This window comes from Nipponia nippon, unplaced genomic scaffold (assembly GCF_047370975.1).
Source record: "Nipponia nippon isolate SJK-2023a ecotype South Korea unplaced genomic scaffold, ASM4737097v1 scaffold_10, whole genome shotgun sequence".
In the NCBI taxonomy this organism is placed as follows: domain Eukaryota; kingdom Metazoa; phylum Chordata; class Aves; order Pelecaniformes; family Threskiornithidae; genus Nipponia; species Nipponia nippon.
This window is the reverse complement of record NW_028262291.1, coordinates 2,174,850-2,193,938: the sequence shown is the minus strand read 5'-3', so window position 1 is coordinate 2,193,938 and position 19,089 is coordinate 2,174,850. Positions and strand designations below refer to the sequence as shown.

Here is a 19,089-nt window from a genome sequence, read left to right as displayed (position 1 = left end):
ACAACCCGCCTGGCTCGCTCTGGGGAGGGGGGTACAGACCCCTGCCCTCAGAGGGGCTTCGCCCCCCGCCCCGGGTGCCCCACAGACAGCACGCGGCAGCCCCCCACTTTCGCTCACACCAGCCTTTAATCCGCCCGGTGCCCCCCACCGGGGCTGCGGCACAGCTGCGGACAGGCCTGGGGGGCAGCGGGCACGGTGTGTCCCCCCCAAAAACTCTTCACTCCGGCGTGGGGCGCGGGGGCTCAGAGCGGGTACTCGTGCCAGAGGCTGCGGGGCAGAGCCGGGGGGTCAGCGGGCACCGGTGCCCCCCACCCCTGGTTGGTGGGGGTAGGTGGGAGGGCGGGGGACACCGGGAGGAGGGACGGGGGTGCTTGGTGCGTCCCCCCCCATCCCGCCACCCACCTGTAGGTGACATCGGGGTTGTCCCGGTGCTCCAGGAGGGCGTCGCGGACGGGGTCCGGGGGGCTCAGCCCCAGCGCCTGCGCCCGCTCCCAGCGCTGCAGGCGGGTGATACCTGCGGGAGGGCCGGGGTCAGCGGGGCCGGGGGGGGGGGTCCCGGGGGGAGAAGGGGGGTCTCACCGGTGCAGGGTCCGTACTCCCAGGCGAGGTCGAAGCGTCGCAGCATGTCCAGGACGGCCTGGTCCGGGGGGGACGGAGGGGGCTCCGCGGCGGGCGGCGGAGCGCGGGGCCGGGGCCGGGGCCGGGGCCAGCCCTTCAGCCCGCCCTTGAGCCTGCCCGCCGCTCGCCCCGGTCGCCGTCGCCGCGGGAAGGAGTCGGTGATGCGCCGGGGCTGCTCCATGGCCCTGCGGGAGAGCGCGGCTGGCGGCGGCGGCGGCGGCGGCAGAGGCCCCGCCGCTACCGGGAACCGGGCGCCCGCCCCGCCCCTGACGCTCGCCGGGCGGAAGCGGCGGGGCCGGGGCGGGGCCGGGACGGGGGCGGGGCCGGGCTGGGGGGGGCCGGCCGCTGTCACCCCCGGCCCGGGCGTCCCCGTCACCCCGGGCACTGGCACCCCCGCGGCGGTCCCCGTCACCCCGGACACTCTCACCCCCATCTCGGTGGTCCCCGTCACCCCCCAGCTGTCCCCCGGGTCCTGTCACCCCATCCCAGCTGTCCCCATCACCCCCAGGCAGTGTCATCCCCATCCCGGTGGTCCCCATCACCCCCAGGCACTGTCACCCCCCAACTGTCCCCATCACCCTGGGCACTGGCACCCCCCCAACTGTCCCCATCACCCCCAGGCAGTGTCATCCCCTGTCTGTCCCCATCACCCTGGGCACTGGCACCCCCCCAACTGTCCCCATCACCCCAGGCACTGTCACTCCCTGGCTGTCCCCATCACCCTGGGCACTGTCACCCCCCTGGCTGTCCCCGTCACCCCCACAAGCCGTGACTCGAGCCGTGACTCACGCCGCGCAGCCGTCACCCTCTGCCCCGCACAGCACTCTGGCTGTCCCCCCTGCCCGGGAAGCACAGCCGGTGACCCGCAGGCGTTGTGCCTGTCTGTCCCCCCGCCAGCTGCAGTGACACCGTTCCGGGGGACACACACACACACACAGCAGGTGCCACCGGTGCAGATTTGCCTGAGGCTTTTCACCCCTCCCCGGGGGGGCTGAGAATAGCTCAGGGCAGGGCCGTGGTCCCGGCACAGAGGGACAGGGTGACTCCCCGGGGACACAGCTGCGTCTCGCAGCGGTGACACCGCACCACCCAAGCCACCAAGCCGAGTGATGGCTGTAACGGCTGGCGCCAAGCCAGGTGCAAGAAAACTGGTGCTGGAGGGAGACACAACCCTATAGCAACCATCAGAGAGTCCACACTCCGCTTTAGTTTAGTTTCGGTTTTCTTCCTTGCCCCACAGCACGGGGACTTCCCTGCCCCAGGGCGAGTGACCGAGGGGGGTCAGGGTCCAGCCCTGCCCAGGCCGGGGTTGTGCAGGACAAAGTGGCAAAGCCCGGGCAGTCGCTGGTGGCCCAGCTCCTCCTGCAGCCGCTGCATGGGCCGGTTGCCAGTGGCCGTGTGCCCAAAGGCGGGAAAGCCACGGGCCTGCGCCCGACGAGCCGCGATGGCCAGCACCGCCCGCATGTGGCCGCGCCGGCGGTGGGCAGGGAGGGTGTAGCCGTGGGCCCCCGTCCCGAAGGGGTCGGTGAGGGCCCAGCAGAGGGGCTGCCCGGCCCCGTCCTGCAGGCAGAGGCTGGGGAACCGCCCCAGCACCTCCACCAGGTACCGCCGGCTGCGCGCGTTGCCCCCGTACGCCCACGTCTCGTTCAGCAGATCCACGTGCGCCGGGCTCAGCGAGCCCACCTGCACGCCGGGGGCCAGCCTGCGGCAAGGGGTGGCCGTCAGCGGGGGCTGCCGGCACCAGGACGGGGCTAGCGGGGAGCTCGCCAGGGCTAGCGGGGAACTCACCGGGGCTCGGGCAGGGTGCTGGGGTCGGGGTGCACGTAGGTGTAGTACTCGGAGACCTCCAGCTCGATGCCCTTGGCCCCCGCGATGGCCTGCGACATGGTGGCCACCCCCTCCTGCAGGCCTGGGGATGGTGCTGTCAGGGGGTCCCGCTCCCCCAGCACCCCCATTCCTGCCCCCCGCCCCCCCTTTCTGACCCCAGCATGCCGGCGGTGCCCTCCCCAGTGTCCCCAGTGTCTCCCCACAACCCCAGTCTCTATCCCCAGTAGCCCAGTCCCTGCTCCCAGTGTGCCCAGCACCCCAATTCCTGCCCCCAGTGCCCCACAAGTCCAGCCCCAATGCTCCCCAGTGGCTCCCAGTACGCCCACGAACCCCAATTCCTGCCCCCAATGCCCCCCAGCACCCCCGAGTCCAGCCCCAGTGCTCCCCAGTGACAGCACCCATCAAACCCCTACCCCTCAGTGTGCCCCCCACAGTCCCAGTGCCCCCCAGTGCCCCACAAGTCCAGCCCCAATGCTCCCCCGTGGCCCCCAGTGCCCCCACTAACCCCATCCCTGCTCCCAGTGCCCCCCAGCATCCCCAAATCCAGCCCCAGTGCTCCCCAGTGACAGCACCCATCAAACCCCTTCCCCCAGTGCCCCTCAAGCACCCCAAGTTGTGCCCCCCAATGCCCCCAGCACCCAAATGCCTGCCCCCAGTGTCCCCCAGCACCCCCAATTCCTTCCCCCAGTACCTCCCAGTGCCTCCAGTTCCTTACCAATGGCTCTCCCACGCTCCCAGTGCTCCCCAGCACCCCTGATCCCCACCCGCAGTGCAGCCCGGTGCCTCCCGATGCCCCCCAGGACCCCCCTGTCCCCCCGGGCCACCGAAGATGTGGAAGGCGGTGTCCCAGCGCAGGCAGCCAGGGGTCTCCAGCAGCGCTCGGTAGGCACCCACGTCCCGGTAGAAAGCCGCGTGCATGTTCCTGTAGCAGTCATCCACCGGCATCTGTGCGGCACCCACGGGTGTCCTGAGCCCCCCTGGCGTGTGCCAGGGCACCGTGTGTGTGTCCCCCCCACGTCCCCCCATCCCCGCTGGCCACCTCGCCGCTGCGCCGCGCCAGCACGGCCCCGAAGTGGGGCCACGAGTCCACCACGACCTCGAACTCGCCCGGGTTGCCCCGGTTGATGTTCCTCACGGCCCCGTGGACCTGCGGGCAAAGGGGTCAGAGCTGAGGGGGGGGCAGATTTGGGGGTCCCCGGGGGTCCCCGGGGGTCCCCAGGCTGGCTGCACCCCACAGCAGCCAGCCCTCCCCAAAGAAACCCCCCCGCGCTCCATGGGGCTTGGTGGGGTGAAGGCAGAGGGGGTGGTGCCTAAAGCCAGGCTGCCCACAAGTGGGCGGGGCAAGGCAGGGTGGGCGTGGCCAGAGGGAGGAGAACCAGGCAGGAAGCTTGGGATTGGCCACATTACATCCTGCCTGGATTGGGATTGGCTGGCTTGTATGGGGGATCTGGGAGGGGATTGGTTGGCTTGTATGGGGCTAGAAGGGGATTGGGTGGCTCGGAACCAAACTGGGCTGCGATTGGCTGGGGTAGAGTCCAGCTGGGCTGGGATTGGCCGCATTGCATCCTGCCTGGGTTGGGATTGGCCGGATTGTATGGGGGATCTGGGAGGGGATTGGTTGGCTTGTATGGAGCTAGAAGGGGATTGGGTGGCTCAGAACCAAACTGGGCTGCGATTGGCTGGGGTAGAGTCCAGCTGGGCTGGGATTGGCGGGGAGAGGGTGGCACTGGGGTCACTGTCACTGGTGGGGAGGTGACACTGGGGGGCCCGTCACCGGGGGCAGGAGGCGGGGGTGACAGCGGGGTCCCCATCACGGCACAGGGTAGGGGTGACAGCGGGGTCCCCATCGTGGCACAGGGCAGGGGTGACACTGGTGTCCCCGTCACAGCACGGGGCAGGGTGACACTGGGTCCCCATCACCGGCAGGGCAGGGGTGACACTGGTGTCCCCGTCACAGCACAGGGCAGGGTGACACTGGGTCCCCGTCACCGGCAGGGCAGGGGTGACACTGGTGTCCCTGTCGTGGCACGGGGTAGGGGTGACATTGGGGTCCCCATCATGGCACAGGGTAGGGGTGACAGCGGGGTCCCCATCGTGGCACAGGGCAGGGGTGACACTGGTGTCCCCGTCACGGCACGGGGCAGGGGTGACAGCGGGGTCCCCGTCACCGGCAGGGCGAGGGGCAGGCTCCTCCGCAGGGCCCCCTCCAGGCGCTGCAGCTGGGCCGGGCACGTCAGGATCAGCATGGTCCTGCCGAGAGACCCTACAATAACATGGGGACAGGCCCCCGTCCCTGTCCCCGTCCCCGTCCCCAGCCCCTCCGGCACTCACCCAGCAGCAGTCCTGGGGCCGTGGGTCCCGGGGTGGGCGTCTGGAGACTGTGGGGCAGGCGGTGACACCAGTGGGTCCTAGGGCCACCAGCAGCCGTCACGGGCTGGCGAGTGTCCCCTGCCCAGGGGGCAGTGGGCAGTGTCCGTCCCACCGGGCACCGCCCGCCCTGCGGCCTCCTGGGGATGGGTGCTGGGCCAGGACACCCTGCCCCACAGCCACCCGTGCCCCACAGCTCCAGGATCCTCGGTGTCACCGCCTGCCCCACGGATCCTCGGTGTCACCGCCAGCCCCACGGCCACGGGGACCATGCTGATCCTGACGTGCCCAGCCCAGCTGCGGTGCCTGGAGGAGGCTCTGCGGAGGAGCCTGCCTGCCACCCTGCCGGTGACGGGGACCCTGGGGACACCCTCCCGCTGCCCCCCACTCCCTCCCACCAGTGACGGGGACCTTGGAGACCCCTGTCCCCTCCCTCCCCTCCATGCTGGTGATGGGGCCTCCAGTGTCCCCAGTGCTACTGGTGACAGGGTCCCTGGGGACCTCCATGCCCTCCCCTCCATCCTACCAGTCATGGGGACCTTGGGGACCCCTGTGCCTCCTGCCCCGCAGCCCTGCTGGTGACGGGGACCCCCAATGTCACCCCTGCCCCATGCCATGACGGGGACACCAGTGTCACCCCTGCCCTGCCTGTGACGGGGACCCCATCCTGGGAGGTATCCTGGGAGGCTGGCAGCACCCAGGGCGCGGCCGGGCACTGTGGGGGGACAGGGGGACCCATCACAGCCCCGTTGCCCACCACAGCCCCCCCATGTCCCCCCCCCAGCACTGACCCTGTCCTGCAGGTCCTGGGGACCGTGATGACGGTGGCCCGGGGGAACCCGGCCGCCCACGAGGTGCTGGTGGACTCCTGGCCCCATTTTGGTGTCGTCTTGACCCGCCTGCGCCCAGAGGTGCTGCTCTAGGTGTCCCCCACCCTGGCAGCACCCCACACACCATGGGGCTTCTGGGGGGGGGCCACACTCAGACCCTGTCCCCCCCTCCAGGAGCACAGGGACCCCGGGGACTTCTACACCAACCAGTTGACGGTCTACTACCGGGATGAGGGTGCCTGGCGGGCGCTGCTGGGGGACACCGAGGCGGTGGGCTGGACCCGGGCCTTCCAGATGCACGGTAAGCCTGGCACGGGGGGCTTGGGGGGGTCCGGGTACCCCCCAACCCACCGCGCCCCTGCCCGGGCTGACGGCGCTGCCCCAGGGATGCAGGAGGGGACGTACGAGGCCGTGCGCCAGGCGGCCGATGCCAAGGGGCTGCGGCTGGTGACGTACCGGTACCAGGCGCTGCTGAGCCCCCGGCCCCCCCGGCCCCGCGTGCAGTGAGTGTGGGGCCACCTGGGGACATGGTGGCACTGGGAGTCCCAGTCACATCCCCGGGTGGCACAGGGGTCTCCAAGCACATTTGTGGGTGGTACAGGGGTCCCCGAACACATTCATGGGTGGCACTGGGAGTCCCAGTCACATCTCTGGGTGGCACAGGGGTCCCAGGCACATTCATGGGTGGCACAGGGGACCCTAAGCACATTCCCTGGGTGGCACAGGGGTCCCCAATCACATCCCTGGGTGGCACAGGGGTCCCAGTCACATCCCTGGGTGGCACAGGGGTCCCCAGTCACATCCCTAGGTGGCACAGGGCTCCTTGGGCTCATTCCTGGGTGGCACAGGGGTCCCAGTCACATCCCTGGGTGGCACAGGGATCCTTGGGCACATTCCTGGGTGGCACAGGGGACCCTAAGCACATCCCTGGGTGGCACAGGGGTCCCAGTCACATCCCTGGGTGTCAGAGGGGTCCCTGAGCACATCCCTGAGTGGCACAGGGGTCCCTAATTGCATCCCTGGGTGGCACAGGGGTCCCCGAGCACATCCCCGGGTGACATGAGGGTCCCCAAACCCATCCCTGCGTGCGGCAGCTCCCCCGTGCCATCCCCGCCGGGTGGGGGTCAGTGCAGGTTCCCCCGTGCCCTCCCCCCCCAACCTCTCCGCTCTGCCCCATTGCAGGGTGCCACCGGGCCTGCGCCTGGCACCCGTGTCCCCCTCCCACGTCCCGCTTCTCAACGCCACCTGGGATTTCGGGGGCAACGCCCGCAGCCGGCGCTTCCTGCTGGGGCTGGTGCGGACGCTGCCCAGCGCCTGCCTGCTGGGACCCCGCGGGCGCCCCGTCTCCTGGAGCCTGCTGGACCCCCTGGGGTGCCTAAGCCACGGCTACACCTTGCCCGCCTGGCGCGGGCAGGGGCTGAGCGGGGTGACGCTGGGTGCCCTGGGCCGGGACCTGCACTCTCGTGGCTTCCCCATCTATTGCGGGGTGCTGCCCCGCAACACCCCCTCGCAGCGGGCCGTCCGCGCCGTCGGCTTCTTGCCACAGCCCGGTACTTTCTACATGCTGGTTGTCACCCCTCGGTAGCGCCCGGGGATGGGGGTGCCGGCGGCACCGGGGCTGGGCTACGCCCCGGGATGGGGGTTGTGGGGGCATAAGATGGGGCTACCCAGGCCCGGAGGGTGCTGGCTCCCCACCCTGCCTCCCCCCAGACAGGAGGACCCCCCCCTCACTGAGCTCAGTCTGGCACAGCTACCCGTTCACTCTGGTCCCTACTGACGGCACGGCTGGCTCCTTGGGCCCCCCGCCATGTGGCGCAGGCGGGGCAGGGGCGCTGGAGAAAGGCTTTTATTCGTTCATACAAGAATAGATCTTCTGCAATAAATACCCCAATAAATAATATCTCCAATAAATAAACACTCATAGACGCACCGGGACAGCGGCCCTGGGGCCCTGCCTCCAGCCCCGCCCACTGCAGCCCAGAGCCCCGCCCTCATGGGGGGGGGGCTGTGGGTTGCTAGGCAACCGTGGGAGAGGCGGGGCTTGGGCAAGAGGGGAGGAGCCTGTTGTAGGAAGGGGGCGGGGTTTGCTACACAGGCTGGTGAGCGGGGCTTATTGCCATCCAGGGAGGGGTGGAGCCTAATGCTCCGGGGGCGGGGCTTGCTGCTGGGTGGGGCGGGGCTTATTCCTACGCTCTGGGGGGATTGGTCCTTTCAGGGGTGGGCGGGGCTTGCACCCACTCTGGAGCCCCTGGGGGTGGGGCTTATTGCTGCCGTGGGGCAGGGGGAGGAGGCCGCTGCCCTCCCCAGCCCCACGGGTGCGGGGACAGTGCCGAGGGGACACAGCACGGTGGTGGGGACACCGTGGGGGCGCCGCCCCCTGCCTCAAGGCACAGGCGGTGGGGACAGGGGGGGCTTTGGTGGCACTCGGGGTCAGGATCCCCAACCTTTAAGGCACAACATGGTGACACAGGGGATGTGGGGTGGCCGTGGTGGCACTTTGGGATCAGGAGCCCCGTCCCTTAAGGCACTGTGATGATGGTGGGGCTGTGGGGTGGCCATGGTGGCACTTTGGGGTCAGGATCCCCGTCCCTTAAGGCACAATGTGGTGACAGAGGGGATGTGGGGTGGCTTTGGTGGCATATGGGGTCAGGATCCCCATCCCTTAAGGCACTGTGATGATGGTGGGGCTGTGGGGTGGCTTTGGTGGCACTTGGGGTCAGGATCCCCAACCTTTAAGGCACAACATGGTGACAGAGGGGATGTGGGGTGGCCGTGGTGGCACTTTGGGGTCAGGAGCCCCGTCCCTTAAGGCACAGTGTGGTGACGGTGGGGCTGTGGGGTGGCTGTGGTGGCAGTTTGGGGTCAGGAGCCCCACTTCTCAAGGCACACCGGTGATGGAGACGGGACGTGGGTGGCTTTGGTGGCACTTTGGGGTCAGGAGCCCCATCCCGCAAGGCACGGTGAGGTGGCGGTGGGGACGTGTGGCGGCCCGTCAGGGTGAGGAGCCCCGTCCCCAGCGTGGCGAGGCGGGGAGGGGGGACATCGGCGGAGGGGGCTCAGAAGCCTCTCGCCTCCAGGCGCAGCGTCACCACGGCGGGTGGCACCTTCTTCTTGAGGCGGTTGAAGTCCTTGGCCGAGCGCCACAGCCAGGTCTGCAGCTCCTTCAGCAACCAGAAATCATCCATCTTCTTGAGGAAGTCATTGGGGGCCACGGGGGTGCCGGGGGGCGCGGGGGGCCCGGCGGGGCCGGCGGGCAGCGGGTAACCCAGGGAGGACATGACGCCGGCGATGCTGAGCACCAACCCTTGCAGGCTGGAGCAGAAGTGGCCGAGGCGATGGCGCAGCTCGGCGGTGCCCGCCTGCCCGTCCAGCGCCCGCAGGTAGCAGAGCAGCCGGCTGTAGGCGCGGTAGTTGGCGGCCAAACGGGCGTTGTCGGTCAACCCTCGCCACAGGTCCAAGTCCACCGTGGCGCTGGGCACCCGTTCGGCGCGCGCCAGCCGCGGCGGGTTGAAGTCGGGCTCATTGAAGGGGGGGCCCAGGTAGTTCAGCTGCAAGGTAATGGGGGGGCAGCTGTCAGGCGCCGGGGGGGGACACTGAGGAGAGGGTCGGGACTGTCCGCCTTGTCCCCCTTGTCCCCCTTGTCCCCCTTGTCCCCCTTGTTCCCCGTCTCCATGACCCCCTGCCTGCCATGTCCCAAGTCCCCATGCCCACCAGGTCCCCAGTTTCCATGTCGCCCAGGTCTCAGTGCCCCCCTGCCCACCATGTCCCCCACATCCCAGTCTCCACGTCCCCCACATGCCAGTCTCCACGTCCCCCACATCCCAGGTTTCGGTGTCCCCCTGCCCACCACGTCCCAGTCTCCATGTCCCTCGCATCCCAGGTCTCCATGCCCCCTGCCCACCACGTCCCAGTCTCCATGTCCCCCACATCCCAGTCTCCATGTCCCCCAGGTCTCAGTGTCCCCCTGCCCACCATGTCCCAGTCTCCATGTCCCCCACACCCCAGGTTTCAGTGTCCCCAATCTGGACATGTCGCCCTCATCCCAAGCCTCCATGTCCCCATGCCCACCACGTCCCCAGCCTCCATGTCCCCCACATCTCAGGTTTTGGTGTCCCCTATTTGGGCACAACCCCCCTCGTCTCGGGGCTCCATGTCCCCCTACCCATCATGTCCCGCTTCCCATTAGGTGCCCAGTCTCCATGGCCACCAGGTGGACATACCCGTCATGTCCCAGGTCTCCATGTCCCCCTGCACACCACGTCCCTGGTCCCCACGTCCCCCACATCCCAGGTCTCCGTGTCCCCAGTCTGGACATTCCCAACACATCCCAGATCTCCATGTCCCACTGCACACCATGTCCCCCTGCCCATCACATCCCTCTTCCCATCATGTCCCAGGTCTCCATGTCCCCCTCCCCACCTTGTCCCCAGTCTCTATGTCCCCCAGGTGGACGTGCCCACCATGTCCCCTTCCCTTTCATGTCCCCGGTCTCCGTGCCCATCGTGTCCCCCGTCTCCGTGTCCTCCTGCTCTCATCCCACGTTCCCCAGGTGGACATGACCACCACGTCCCACGTCCCCCAGGTGGATGTGCCCACATGTCCCAGATCTCCCTGTCTCCCTCCCACCCACGTCCCCAGCCTCCACGTCCCCCTCCCCGCAACACCCCCGGTCTCCCCATCCCCGCTCATCGCGCCCACAGCTCCAGGCCGCAGCCCTGGAGGCACCCACGGGTGGGGCCGAGCCCCCCTGCACCCAGCCCCACGGCAGCACCACCACCCTCGTCACCCCACGTGCCGGCAGCACCGGGGCTGAGCCGGCAGCACCGGGGGCACGTCAGGGCAGAGATGGGGAACCTCTGTGTGAGCCGGTGCTGCCGGCGGGCAGGGACAGGCAGATGCCTGCACCCCTGCCTGCACCCCGGGGTGCAGGGCGGCTCCCAGGCCCCTGCCCTCAGCTGATGAGACATTTCCTCGGCCCCCGGCGTGGGTGCAGCTGGGCACGGCAGGGGGGACCCACAGCCCCCGGGGAGGGCGGGCAGCACCGGCACCGCCAGCAGCGGGTGAGGGCACGTGAGTCACCTGCACCAACAGGGCGCGGTACGGCACACGCGTGTCCGGCGTGCACGTGCGTAGGATCAGCGATGCGGACGCGTGTATGTGCAGGCACACGGATGCACACGTGTGTGCAGGCGCATCAATGCACACGTATGTGCAAGCACATCAATGCACGCGCACAGGCATGTGCAGGCACACCGGTGAGCATGCATGCACACACGCGTGCAGGCACTCCAATGCGCACATGTATGTGCTGGCGTGAATGTGTGCAGCCCAACTGATGCACAAGCACACACGTATGTGCAGGCACATGGATGCACACGCACAAAGGTGTGCAGGCATGCATGTGTGCAGCCACACGAACGTGCGGGCACACCAAGGCACATGCGCAAAGGCGTGCAGGTATGCACGCACACAGCCACACCGATGCAGACGTATGTGCAGGCACACACACGTGCAGGCACTCCAATGCGCACACACACGTATACGTCATGGCACATGCATGCAGGCACACTGATGCGCACACACACGTATGTACGAGCACGCACGCAGCCCCGCTGATGCGCGCACACACACACACACGTATGTGCAGGCACATGCACGCAGCCCCACCGACGCACACGCACACGCACGTGCAAGCACCGCAGTGTGCACACAGGCGCGCTCCCACGCGCGTGCACACCCTCACCCTGGTGCTGGCGGTGCCGTGGGGGGACACAGAGCCAGGGAGCGGGTGGGCACAGGACCCTGGTGGGGTGTACCCGCTCCGGGGAGCCCCAACCAGCCAGAGCGTTTCCCATGGGAGACGGGCGTGGACGAGGCAACCCACCCCGGTGCCGCAGGGCAGGGGTACGGTGCGGGTGAGCCCCTACTCACGTAGGTGCCGGCGAGGGTGCGGAGCTGGTGCTCCAGGTAGCGGGTCAGGTCGTAGGTCTTCTGGATGGACTGGCCGGCGCCCAGCTCCTCCGTGCAGTTCAGGGCGGGCAGCGCCGGCAGGTTGCAGAGCGCGGCGCAGAGGAAGGTGAAGATCCCCCAAGAGTCTCCTGCGGGGACACGGAGCCTTAGCGGGGGGGGACACGAGGTTTGGGGGGGGCACCTCATCCCACCCCTGGGCCTGGGGTGACGGGGACACCCCCGGCCGCGGGCAGAACCCCCTCAGGCATGGCACTGCCGAGCCCTCGGGGATCCCCCCGTGCCGCCGCCAAGCGACCCACCTGCAAGTGGGGAAACTGAGGCACGCAAGGCTTATGCGTAGCTGGGCAAAGGGCACCCACGCCTGCAACAGAGCAGCTCAGCATCGCCCCAGCACAGGGCACCTCATGCCTTGGCACGGCCGGGAGCCTGGAGCGACGCTGCCGGTGCACCGGGAACCCCCCGCCTTGCCGCACTGACCCCGCCAGCACCGCCGAGCCCCGGGCTCCCCTCCGTGCGCTCCCGCCCGCGGGCTGCAGCAACAATCCTTTATATGGTCTGGAGCGAGCGCGGTTCGCAGCACTCCCGCCGGGACGGCACGGCTGGGTTATATTTGGGCACGGCAACTCACCCACCATCACCGCCGGAGCGGGCTGGGCATCCCACGGGGCTGCCGGCAGCCCCTGCCCCGGGCGGGGACCCCCGGCCACCCCCACCAAGGGGCTCCTGGGAACGGGGGGGGGCCGGGACAGGGACCCCGAGGGGCGGCCGGGGCGTGGGGTGACCTTTGCCGAGGCTGCCAGAAACCACCGGCCGGGTCCCCGTCATCGCCCCTGACGTCAGGGCGGCCTTACGAGCTCCGGCATCGTTAGCCGGCGGTTGTGCAAAGGTCACGGCCCACGGCCAGGATGCTCCCGGCCAACTGGCACCTCTCGGTACGCCGGAGCCGGGCTTCCCGGCAACTCCTCTGCCGGGAGGACCCACCACCGGCACGGCTCATCACCGCAAGGCTCGGCGGGGCTCCCGGCGTGGGCAGCCCCTGCGGCGGCCCCCCGGGGAGGCGAGGCCGGCGGGAGCCCCGCGGTGCCCTCGCGCGTCACCGCTCCCCGTCACGAGCTGCTGGGAGGTTTGGAAAAACGGGAGCAGCCAAGCACTGGTGACGCACGAGGGTCCTTGGGGACGCCCCGGCTCCGGCCGTGCCAGCACCGCCGCAGCGGGTACCCGGCTGCCCTTGCGCCCGCCAGCCCATGGCGTGAGCAACAGGCTGCTCACGGCAGTGATACACCCTGTGGGTGTGCAACAGGCTGCTCACGGCGGTGATACACCCCGCAGGTGTGCGACGGGCTGCTCGCGGCGGTGATGCACCCTGCGGGTGTGCAACACACAGTGCAGCTGTGCAGCGCATCACGCAGGCGCGTGAAACACCACACGTGCGTGGGATGGACCTTGCAGGCGTGCGACACCACGCAGGTGTGCAATACAGCATGCACGTGCGCGATGCACCATGCATGTGTGTAACACCCCATGTGTGTGTGCAACACCCTGTGCATGCGTGTAACACCCCGTGCGTGTGTGCAACACCCCGCACACGTGTGTGATACGCTGTGCAGGTGTGCAACACACCCTGCAGGTAGGCGATGCAGCGTATAGGTGTGCCACACCCCGTGCTGGAGTGTCACACAGGCGTGTGACGCACCGTGCACGTGTGGGCTACACCATGCAAGCGTGTCGATGCACGCTGCGCAGGCGTGTGACACACCGTGCACGCGTGACACACCAAGCGTGCAAGACGCTGTCCGTGCGTGACGCACCGCGTATTTGCGCAACACACCGTGTACGCGTGACACCCCATACAAGCGTGCGACGCCTGTGCACGCATGCGACGCGTCATACACGCGTGACGCACCACGAAGGTGCATGACATGCCGTGCCCGTGTGTGACGCACACCGTGGGCTTATCTCAAGGGCTGAGCCCCGCGGTGGGCCCATGGCCGGGCCCCGGCGTGCCGGTGCGTCCCAGCGCGTGGAGCGCGCCGCTGCCCTGCCTCGCGTGTGTGCGAGTGTGCATGGGACGGGCGGCGGGGGGGCCCCGCCACGGTGACTCACCCGCCCCCGGGTGTTTGCGTTGGCCGAGCCCCGGCACCGCTGGGCTGGCCGGACCCTCGCCCGCCGCCAGCTCGAGTTTCCAGCGCGGGATTTACACCAGGCCTGGCCCTGCCGCGGCCAAACCAAACACAGCCGGGGGAACCGGGCTGGGGGGCCGGGGCTGGCAGGGAAGGGATGGGGACGGAGCTGCCGGCAGCTCCCGGGCAGGTGGCTGCGCCACGGGGTGGAGGAGCGTGAGGATGAGGAGGAGGGAGGAAGGGGACAGGGAGGTGGATGGCAGAGGTGGATGGCTGAAGGCCAGGAGATGGCGGGATGCACGGCCGTGGCGGTGGCACCATGGTTGCCATGGCACAGCGGTGGCATTGGCACAGACATGGCCATGGCACAGCGGTGGTGGCGGCACAGCAGTGATGGGGGCCACGGCACAGCAGCGGCACAGATGTGGCCACGCCACAGCGATGCGGGTGGCACAGCGACAGCCACGGCACAGCGGTGGCACAGACATGGCCATGGCACGGCAGCGATGGTGGCGGTGGTCCAGCTGTGCCGGGTGCCAGCCGCTCTCCCTCACCCACCCTGGTCACAGGGGCTCGGCGCCGGGTGGAAAATGTCTGGGCACCGGCACAGACAATGGCGGCGGCGGCGGCCCGGCGGGGAGGAGGGAGGCGCGGGGCCGGCACAGCTGGATCCCGGTGACGTCGGAGAGGAAGAGCCCGAGGGTTTCAAAACCGGCCCTGGAGCCCAGCCAGGATGCTCCCAGCCCACGTAAGCAGCTCACGGTGTGGCTGCCCGGGGTCACCCGCTCGGCCCCGGGGGCAGCTGGGGAACTGGGGGCATGGGACCGGGCATCCCCCGGCTCCGCCAGGCAGTGCCGGCAGCAACCGGCGGCACCCACGCTGCCGATGCTGAGGGGCTGCGGTGGGTGGCAGGGCCCACCGGCGGTGCCACGGGCGTCCCTCGCACACGTGGCGGCAGGGATGCGGCTCGCCCACCTTTGGTGGGATGCGCACGGAGCCACGGGCGCGCCGGCGGGACCCCTGCCCTCCCGCAAGCCACCCACACCCCCCGGCGACGCAGACAGCCGACGCTGGCCAGACCTCCCGGCGAGCGGCCGAGGCGGGAGCGCAGCCGCGGTGCCGGGTGAGCTGTTCCCCGGGCATGCTGTGGGCAGAGCTGCCGAGGTCAGGAGCGACCGCAAGCCGCCCAGAGCCGTTTTCCCGAAACCCTCGTGTAAAGCGGCGCCCGGGGCGTGGGCGGCAGCCGGGAAGGGGGTCCCTCTCACCGCAGCCCCGGGCAGCACACAGAGCCGAGCCGGCCCCGCGGCCCCCAGCACCGCGGTGGGAGCCGCCGGCCGTATCTGATGGGCCGGTGGCCAGCGGCGAGCGGAGCCCCATCCCGCCCAGCGGCCCCATCGCCGGTGCGAGAGCCCAGCAAAGGAGGTCCCAGGCATGAAGCCGGCATTGAGGACAAAGTAGCCCTGCCTGCAGGCAAGGCAGGGAGCAGGCAACAGGCAGCAGCCACCTTCCCAGCCAGGGCTGCCTGCGACCCCGACCCGCAGCACTTAACCCTTCCCCACGCGCCGTCACGGGCAGTTTTGCAGCCCAAGGCGGCAGCCAGCCTCTGCCCACTGCTCCGTGGGTCTTGGAGTGGGTGATGCTCAAGGACGGACACCTCTGTGTCCCCAGGCTGGTGGCATTTAACCCCGCTGTGGCCGGGGAGGTGACGCCGTGGCGGCGGGCAGGCACAGCGGGCAGCCCTGCCGTGAGGATGCTCGCGCTCTGCGGCGGCCCCCGAGCACTGGTGGGAAGGACACGCGCGTCCCTGCTCCCCAACAGCGGCCACGGCAGTGGGGTCCCCATCCCATCCCACCCCATCCCGTGGGATCCCACCTGCCTGCTCCCAACCCACCCCTCCATGCCACCCCTCGCCCAGCTCTCCAGCAGCCACCAAAACCCACCAGCCCTGGCTGCAGCCCCTGCCTGCAGCCCCCAGTGCCCACTGAGCCCCCGCCGGCCCCCTCGTCCCCCCGCAGGGCTCCCAGCGAGCGAAGCCGCTGTGCCGGCTGTGTGCGGGGCCGGGGAGCGGGTGGGTGCGCGGCGGGGGGGAGCACGGCCCTGCGTCCCCCCCGTCCCGGCCGTGCCTGTGCTCGCAGCGCTGAGTGTTTACATCCTGTCTCCTCCGTGTGTTTATAAATGCGGCCGCGCACGGGAGACTCCAGCGAGGCCGTAATTAGCTGGGCCTGGATTTCCCATCCGGCTCCAGCCAGCGGCACGATGGAAACACTCCCGCCGGCGAGGGGGACGCAGGCCCCTAATCCCAACCAGACCCCGTCACCCGGCACGCACAGCCAGCCCGGCACGGGCACGGCACCCACCGCCGCCAGCACCGGTCGGCACCCATGAGCCACGCGAGGCACCCGGCTGCCTTCCCACCCCTCCCGGCGCAGGTCGCGGAGCCGTGGAGCCCCCCGGACCCACCGGCTGCCCACCGCCAGCCGCCCCGGCACCGCTCCTGGGCGGTGGAGCCAGGGCGAGCCCCTCTCCAGCGAAGCATGGGACCCCCGGTGCCAGCCCGCGTGGCACTATGGAGCCCAGCGCGGCACAGCCCTCCCCATCCCCTGGCACCTCCAGACCCGCTGCCATCGCTGGCGTTTCCCGTGGCCACCGTGCCGCTGGGGACAGCGCCTGGGTGGGTTAGCGTGGGACTGGCAGCTCCGCGTGGCCGTGCCCGCTCGGGACGGCCGTGCCCTGATGCCTGAGCTGGCCCCACGGCACCCTGGCCAAGCCCAGGACACCTCCGTCGCCCATGGGCCAGCAGCTTGCCACCCAGACGTCCCGTCTGTGCATCCATGTGCCTGCCGGGGAGTTGGCGCCGGCGCTCGGCAAGCGGGCGAGGGACCACGGGTGCCCTGTGCCGGGCAGCGGGGTGCCAGCCCCCACGGCAGAGGGGGGACGGGCGCTGCCCCGGCGGCCAGGCAGGTAGAAGCGGGGCCAGGGGGGTGATTTATGGAGCTCCGTGCCACTTAGCAGGGCATAAATCTTCCCCCCAGCCCGGCCCTGTAAGCAGAGCCCTCCGCATTTCCCTTCGGAGGCTGCTCGCGGGCTGCGCCTAATGCAGCCCAGATGTGCGCCGCCACCGTGCCCTCGCGCAGCCTGCTAAATAGGCGCGGGGACACCGGTGCTGCCGAGCGTCCCCGAGCCACGCCGGGGCCAAAAGGCTGGGTCGCCGCCGGCCAGGGATACCCCAAAATGGGGAGCATGGCCGGGGCGGCCAGGCTTTTGCCCCGCAGCTCCTCCCGCCATGCCGGGCTCGGTGTCCCCTTCCCGGCCCGGTGCCAGCCGCCGGCTGACCACAGGCCCCGGGTCCAGTTGTGCCACCGGCTCCACGTCCAGCGGCCCTGGCGGCGGGCGGGAAGGGGGAGAGGAAGGGGTGAGGGAGGGCGACGGAGCCGCTCGGGATCCCGGCCTCGCTTTTCCGGTTCCCCGGCGCTCGCCCCGCTTTGCCTGTCCTGCGTCATGCCGGCACCGCGGGAGCTGGAGCCAAACCCGGCGCCGGCATCGTGCTGCCCCGGCCCCGGTCCCACCGGGTGGGAGCCCAGGGAGCCCCGCAGCGCCCACAGTTTGACCTTTTAAGGGTGTTTTCCAGCATTTTCCCTGTCCTTTCCGGGCGAGGAGCCCCCGATCCCGGTGTGCCGCGGGGCCGGCCAGCCCCCCAACCGCCCCGGCTCTGCCGGGACCCCCGAGGCGGCCGCTCAGGCTGGGGGAACAAAACCATCCCGCAGCGGCAGCCGCAGCCTTGGGGACGCTCCCCTCTGGAGAGCGACATTTCCCCGACACCCCAAAATCCCGCTGCCGTCTCCCGGAGGAATCTCGCCCGCTCCGGCAAAGGCGTTGGGAGGCAATCCCCAAAATCCAAGCCCGGGCAGGAAAAATAAAGTCTTCCTGCCCCCCCAAATCCCAACGCGTTTTATTTTCCTCCCCTCTGTCAGTCCCGGGGTTTAATTCTCCGTGCTCAGCGGCGGTTCCCTCCCTGGTAATCACAAACATGCATGGAAAAGAGGGAACGAGAGAAAGGGAAAAAAAAAAAACAAACCCAACCCAGAGAAGGGAAAGTCTTAAATCAATCCCAAAGCCAGACAGACGTTTTAATCACATCAAATTAAAATCAGCAGTGGCTCGGAAAGGAAAAACCACGGCAGGCAGAGCGCAGGCAGCCCCCCGCCCCGGCCCCGGCCGGCAGCACCCGGCGCCTCGGTCTTACCTGAGAGCTCCCCAGCAACATTTAGCATAGTCGGGGGTGCGGGATGGGGTTGGGGGGACGAGAGGAGCCCAAAGCGGGGGGCCCTGGCTCTTGCTCCACGCCCCGAGCGGCCGGCCGAGCCCGCCTGCTCGCCTCTGCCCCGGCTCGCTTGCTCGCTTGCGCTCGCTCGGGTGGTTTTGGTTTTGGGTTTGTTGGTTGGTTGTTGGTTTTTTTTGGTTTTGTTTTTTTTTTTTTTTTGGTCTTTCCCCCCCCCCCCCCCCCCCCTTTATTTGTTTTGGTTTGTGTTTGCTTGGGTGTTAGGTGGGAAAAAAAAAAAATAAAAATCAAATAACGCTGTCCGGGTTGGGTGGGTTTTGGGTTGGGTGAGTGCGTGCACGGTTCGCACCACGCTCCGGCTGCCTCGCTCGCCGCCTTTTCCCCCTTCCACCTCCCTTGATTTGCTCTTTTGATTGGTGTCCAGGAATGCAAGAATAAAAAAAAAAAAAAAAAAAAAAAAAAAAAAGAAACAACAAAACCGCGAGCTCGCATACACCCTCTCCGAGCTGCTGCCTCCCTTCTTGGCCTTTTTTTTTTTCGAAATTCAAGTGTTAAGCAGAACCAGGTTGCTTTCAAGAATGTATTTGATGCGATTGTACACAAGAGCGGGCTCCATTCATTCCCTCCCTCTCCCCCCCCCCCGGTTTTTTTTCCCCCCTCTCCCCACCTTCCCCTCCCCAGCCCCGGGGTCCCGGGGGGAGGCTGGAGCCGAGCCCCGGGGAAGGGAAAGGGGGGTCCCGGGGTGCTGCTGGCCGGGGTGGGGGGGGACCCCCTTCCCTTCGCCCCCCCCTCCCGGTTTCTGGCTCCCTCCCGGCTTTTGTTAGCGGCGGTGCGGGGCCGGTGCGGGGGTCGGGGGGGGTCTCCTACCTGCTCGCAGCTCCATGCGGGACAGGCGCGGGATCGGGAGGTTGGATGGGTGGTTGGGGGTTCCCGGAGAAGCAGGCGACGATCCCGCACGGCGGAGCGGGACTACGGCTCCCATTTGCCGGTCGGAACCCCCGCTCCTCTCCTCCTCCCGACGTGCAGAGCCGCCGCCGCACGCCGAGAGTCCGGTCCGCCGGGGGGGGGACGGGGGGGG

General features: G+C 69.1%; 4 protein-coding genes across 8 annotated transcripts; 1 reads left to right on the top strand and 3 right to left on the bottom strand.

Moving 5' to 3' along the window:
• Nucleotides 1–107: 107 nt before the first annotated feature.
• Nucleotides 108–902, bottom strand: POLD4 (DNA polymerase delta 4, accessory subunit). Of its 2 annotated transcripts, none has more exons than XM_087742276.1 (3): nucleotides 586–902; nucleotides 403–514; nucleotides 108–267 (listed from the first exon to the last, which is right to left on the bottom strand). In XM_087742276.1, the coding sequence occupies exons 1-3, from the start codon at nucleotides 797–799 to the stop codon at nucleotides 243–245; spliced, it is 351 nt and encodes a 116-aa protein (XP_087598402.1). In that variant the 5' UTR covers nucleotides 800–902; the 3' UTR covers nucleotides 108–242. The 2 variants fall into 2 exon arrangements, with proteins under 2 accessions (XP_087598402.1, XP_087598396.1); XM_087742270.1 differs by having other exon boundaries at nucleotides 580–899.
• Nucleotides 903–1,805: 903 nt separating this feature from the next.
• On the bottom strand, nucleotides 1,806–4,917 carry LOC104018838 (glycine N-acyltransferase-like protein 3). Of its 3 annotated transcripts, none has more exons than XM_087742211.1 (6): nucleotides 4,777–4,917; nucleotides 4,614–4,695; nucleotides 3,485–3,592; nucleotides 3,270–3,390; nucleotides 2,407–2,519; nucleotides 1,806–2,320 (listed from the first exon to the last, which is right to left on the bottom strand). In XM_087742211.1, exons 2-6 carry the CDS (start codon nucleotides 4,689–4,691, stop codon nucleotides 1,829–1,831), a joined length of 912 nt encoding a protein of 303 aa, XP_087598337.1. In that variant the 5' UTR covers nucleotides 4,692–4,695; nucleotides 4,777–4,917; the 3' UTR covers nucleotides 1,806–1,828. The 3 variants fall into 3 exon arrangements, with proteins under 3 accessions (XP_087598337.1, XP_009470299.2, XP_087598353.1); XM_009472024.2 differs by having other exon boundaries at nucleotides 2,407–2,527; nucleotides 4,777–4,914; XM_087742227.1 differs by having other exon boundaries at nucleotides 4,614–4,708; nucleotides 4,777–4,878.
• Nucleotides 4,918–4,933: 16 nt separating this feature from the next.
• On the top strand, nucleotides 4,934–7,557 carry LOC104018841 (glycine N-acyltransferase-like protein 3). Its single transcript, XM_087742236.1, has 5 exons — nucleotides 4,934–5,160; nucleotides 5,616–5,723; nucleotides 5,817–5,943; nucleotides 6,028–6,145; nucleotides 6,825–7,557. Exons 1-5 carry the CDS (start codon nucleotides 5,083–5,085, stop codon nucleotides 7,225–7,227), a joined length of 834 nt encoding a protein of 277 aa, XP_087598362.1. The 5' UTR covers nucleotides 4,934–5,082; the 3' UTR covers nucleotides 7,228–7,557.
• CLCF1 (cardiotrophin like cytokine factor 1) lies at nucleotides 7,548–19,007 on the bottom strand. Of its 2 annotated transcripts, none has more exons than XM_087742243.1 (3): nucleotides 18,879–19,007; nucleotides 11,574–11,740; nucleotides 7,548–9,190 (listed from the first exon to the last, which is right to left on the bottom strand). In XM_087742243.1, the coding sequence occupies exons 1-3, from the start codon at nucleotides 18,991–18,993 to the stop codon at nucleotides 8,699–8,701; spliced, it is 774 nt and encodes a 257-aa protein (XP_087598369.1). In that variant the 5' UTR covers nucleotides 18,994–19,007; the 3' UTR covers nucleotides 7,548–8,698. The 2 variants fall into 2 exon arrangements, with proteins under 2 accessions (XP_087598369.1, XP_087598376.1); XM_087742250.1 differs by lacking the exon at nucleotides 18,879–19,007 and adding an exon at nucleotides 17,976–18,135 and having other exon boundaries at nucleotides 7,552–9,190.
• Nucleotides 19,008–19,089: the final 82 nt, after the last annotated feature.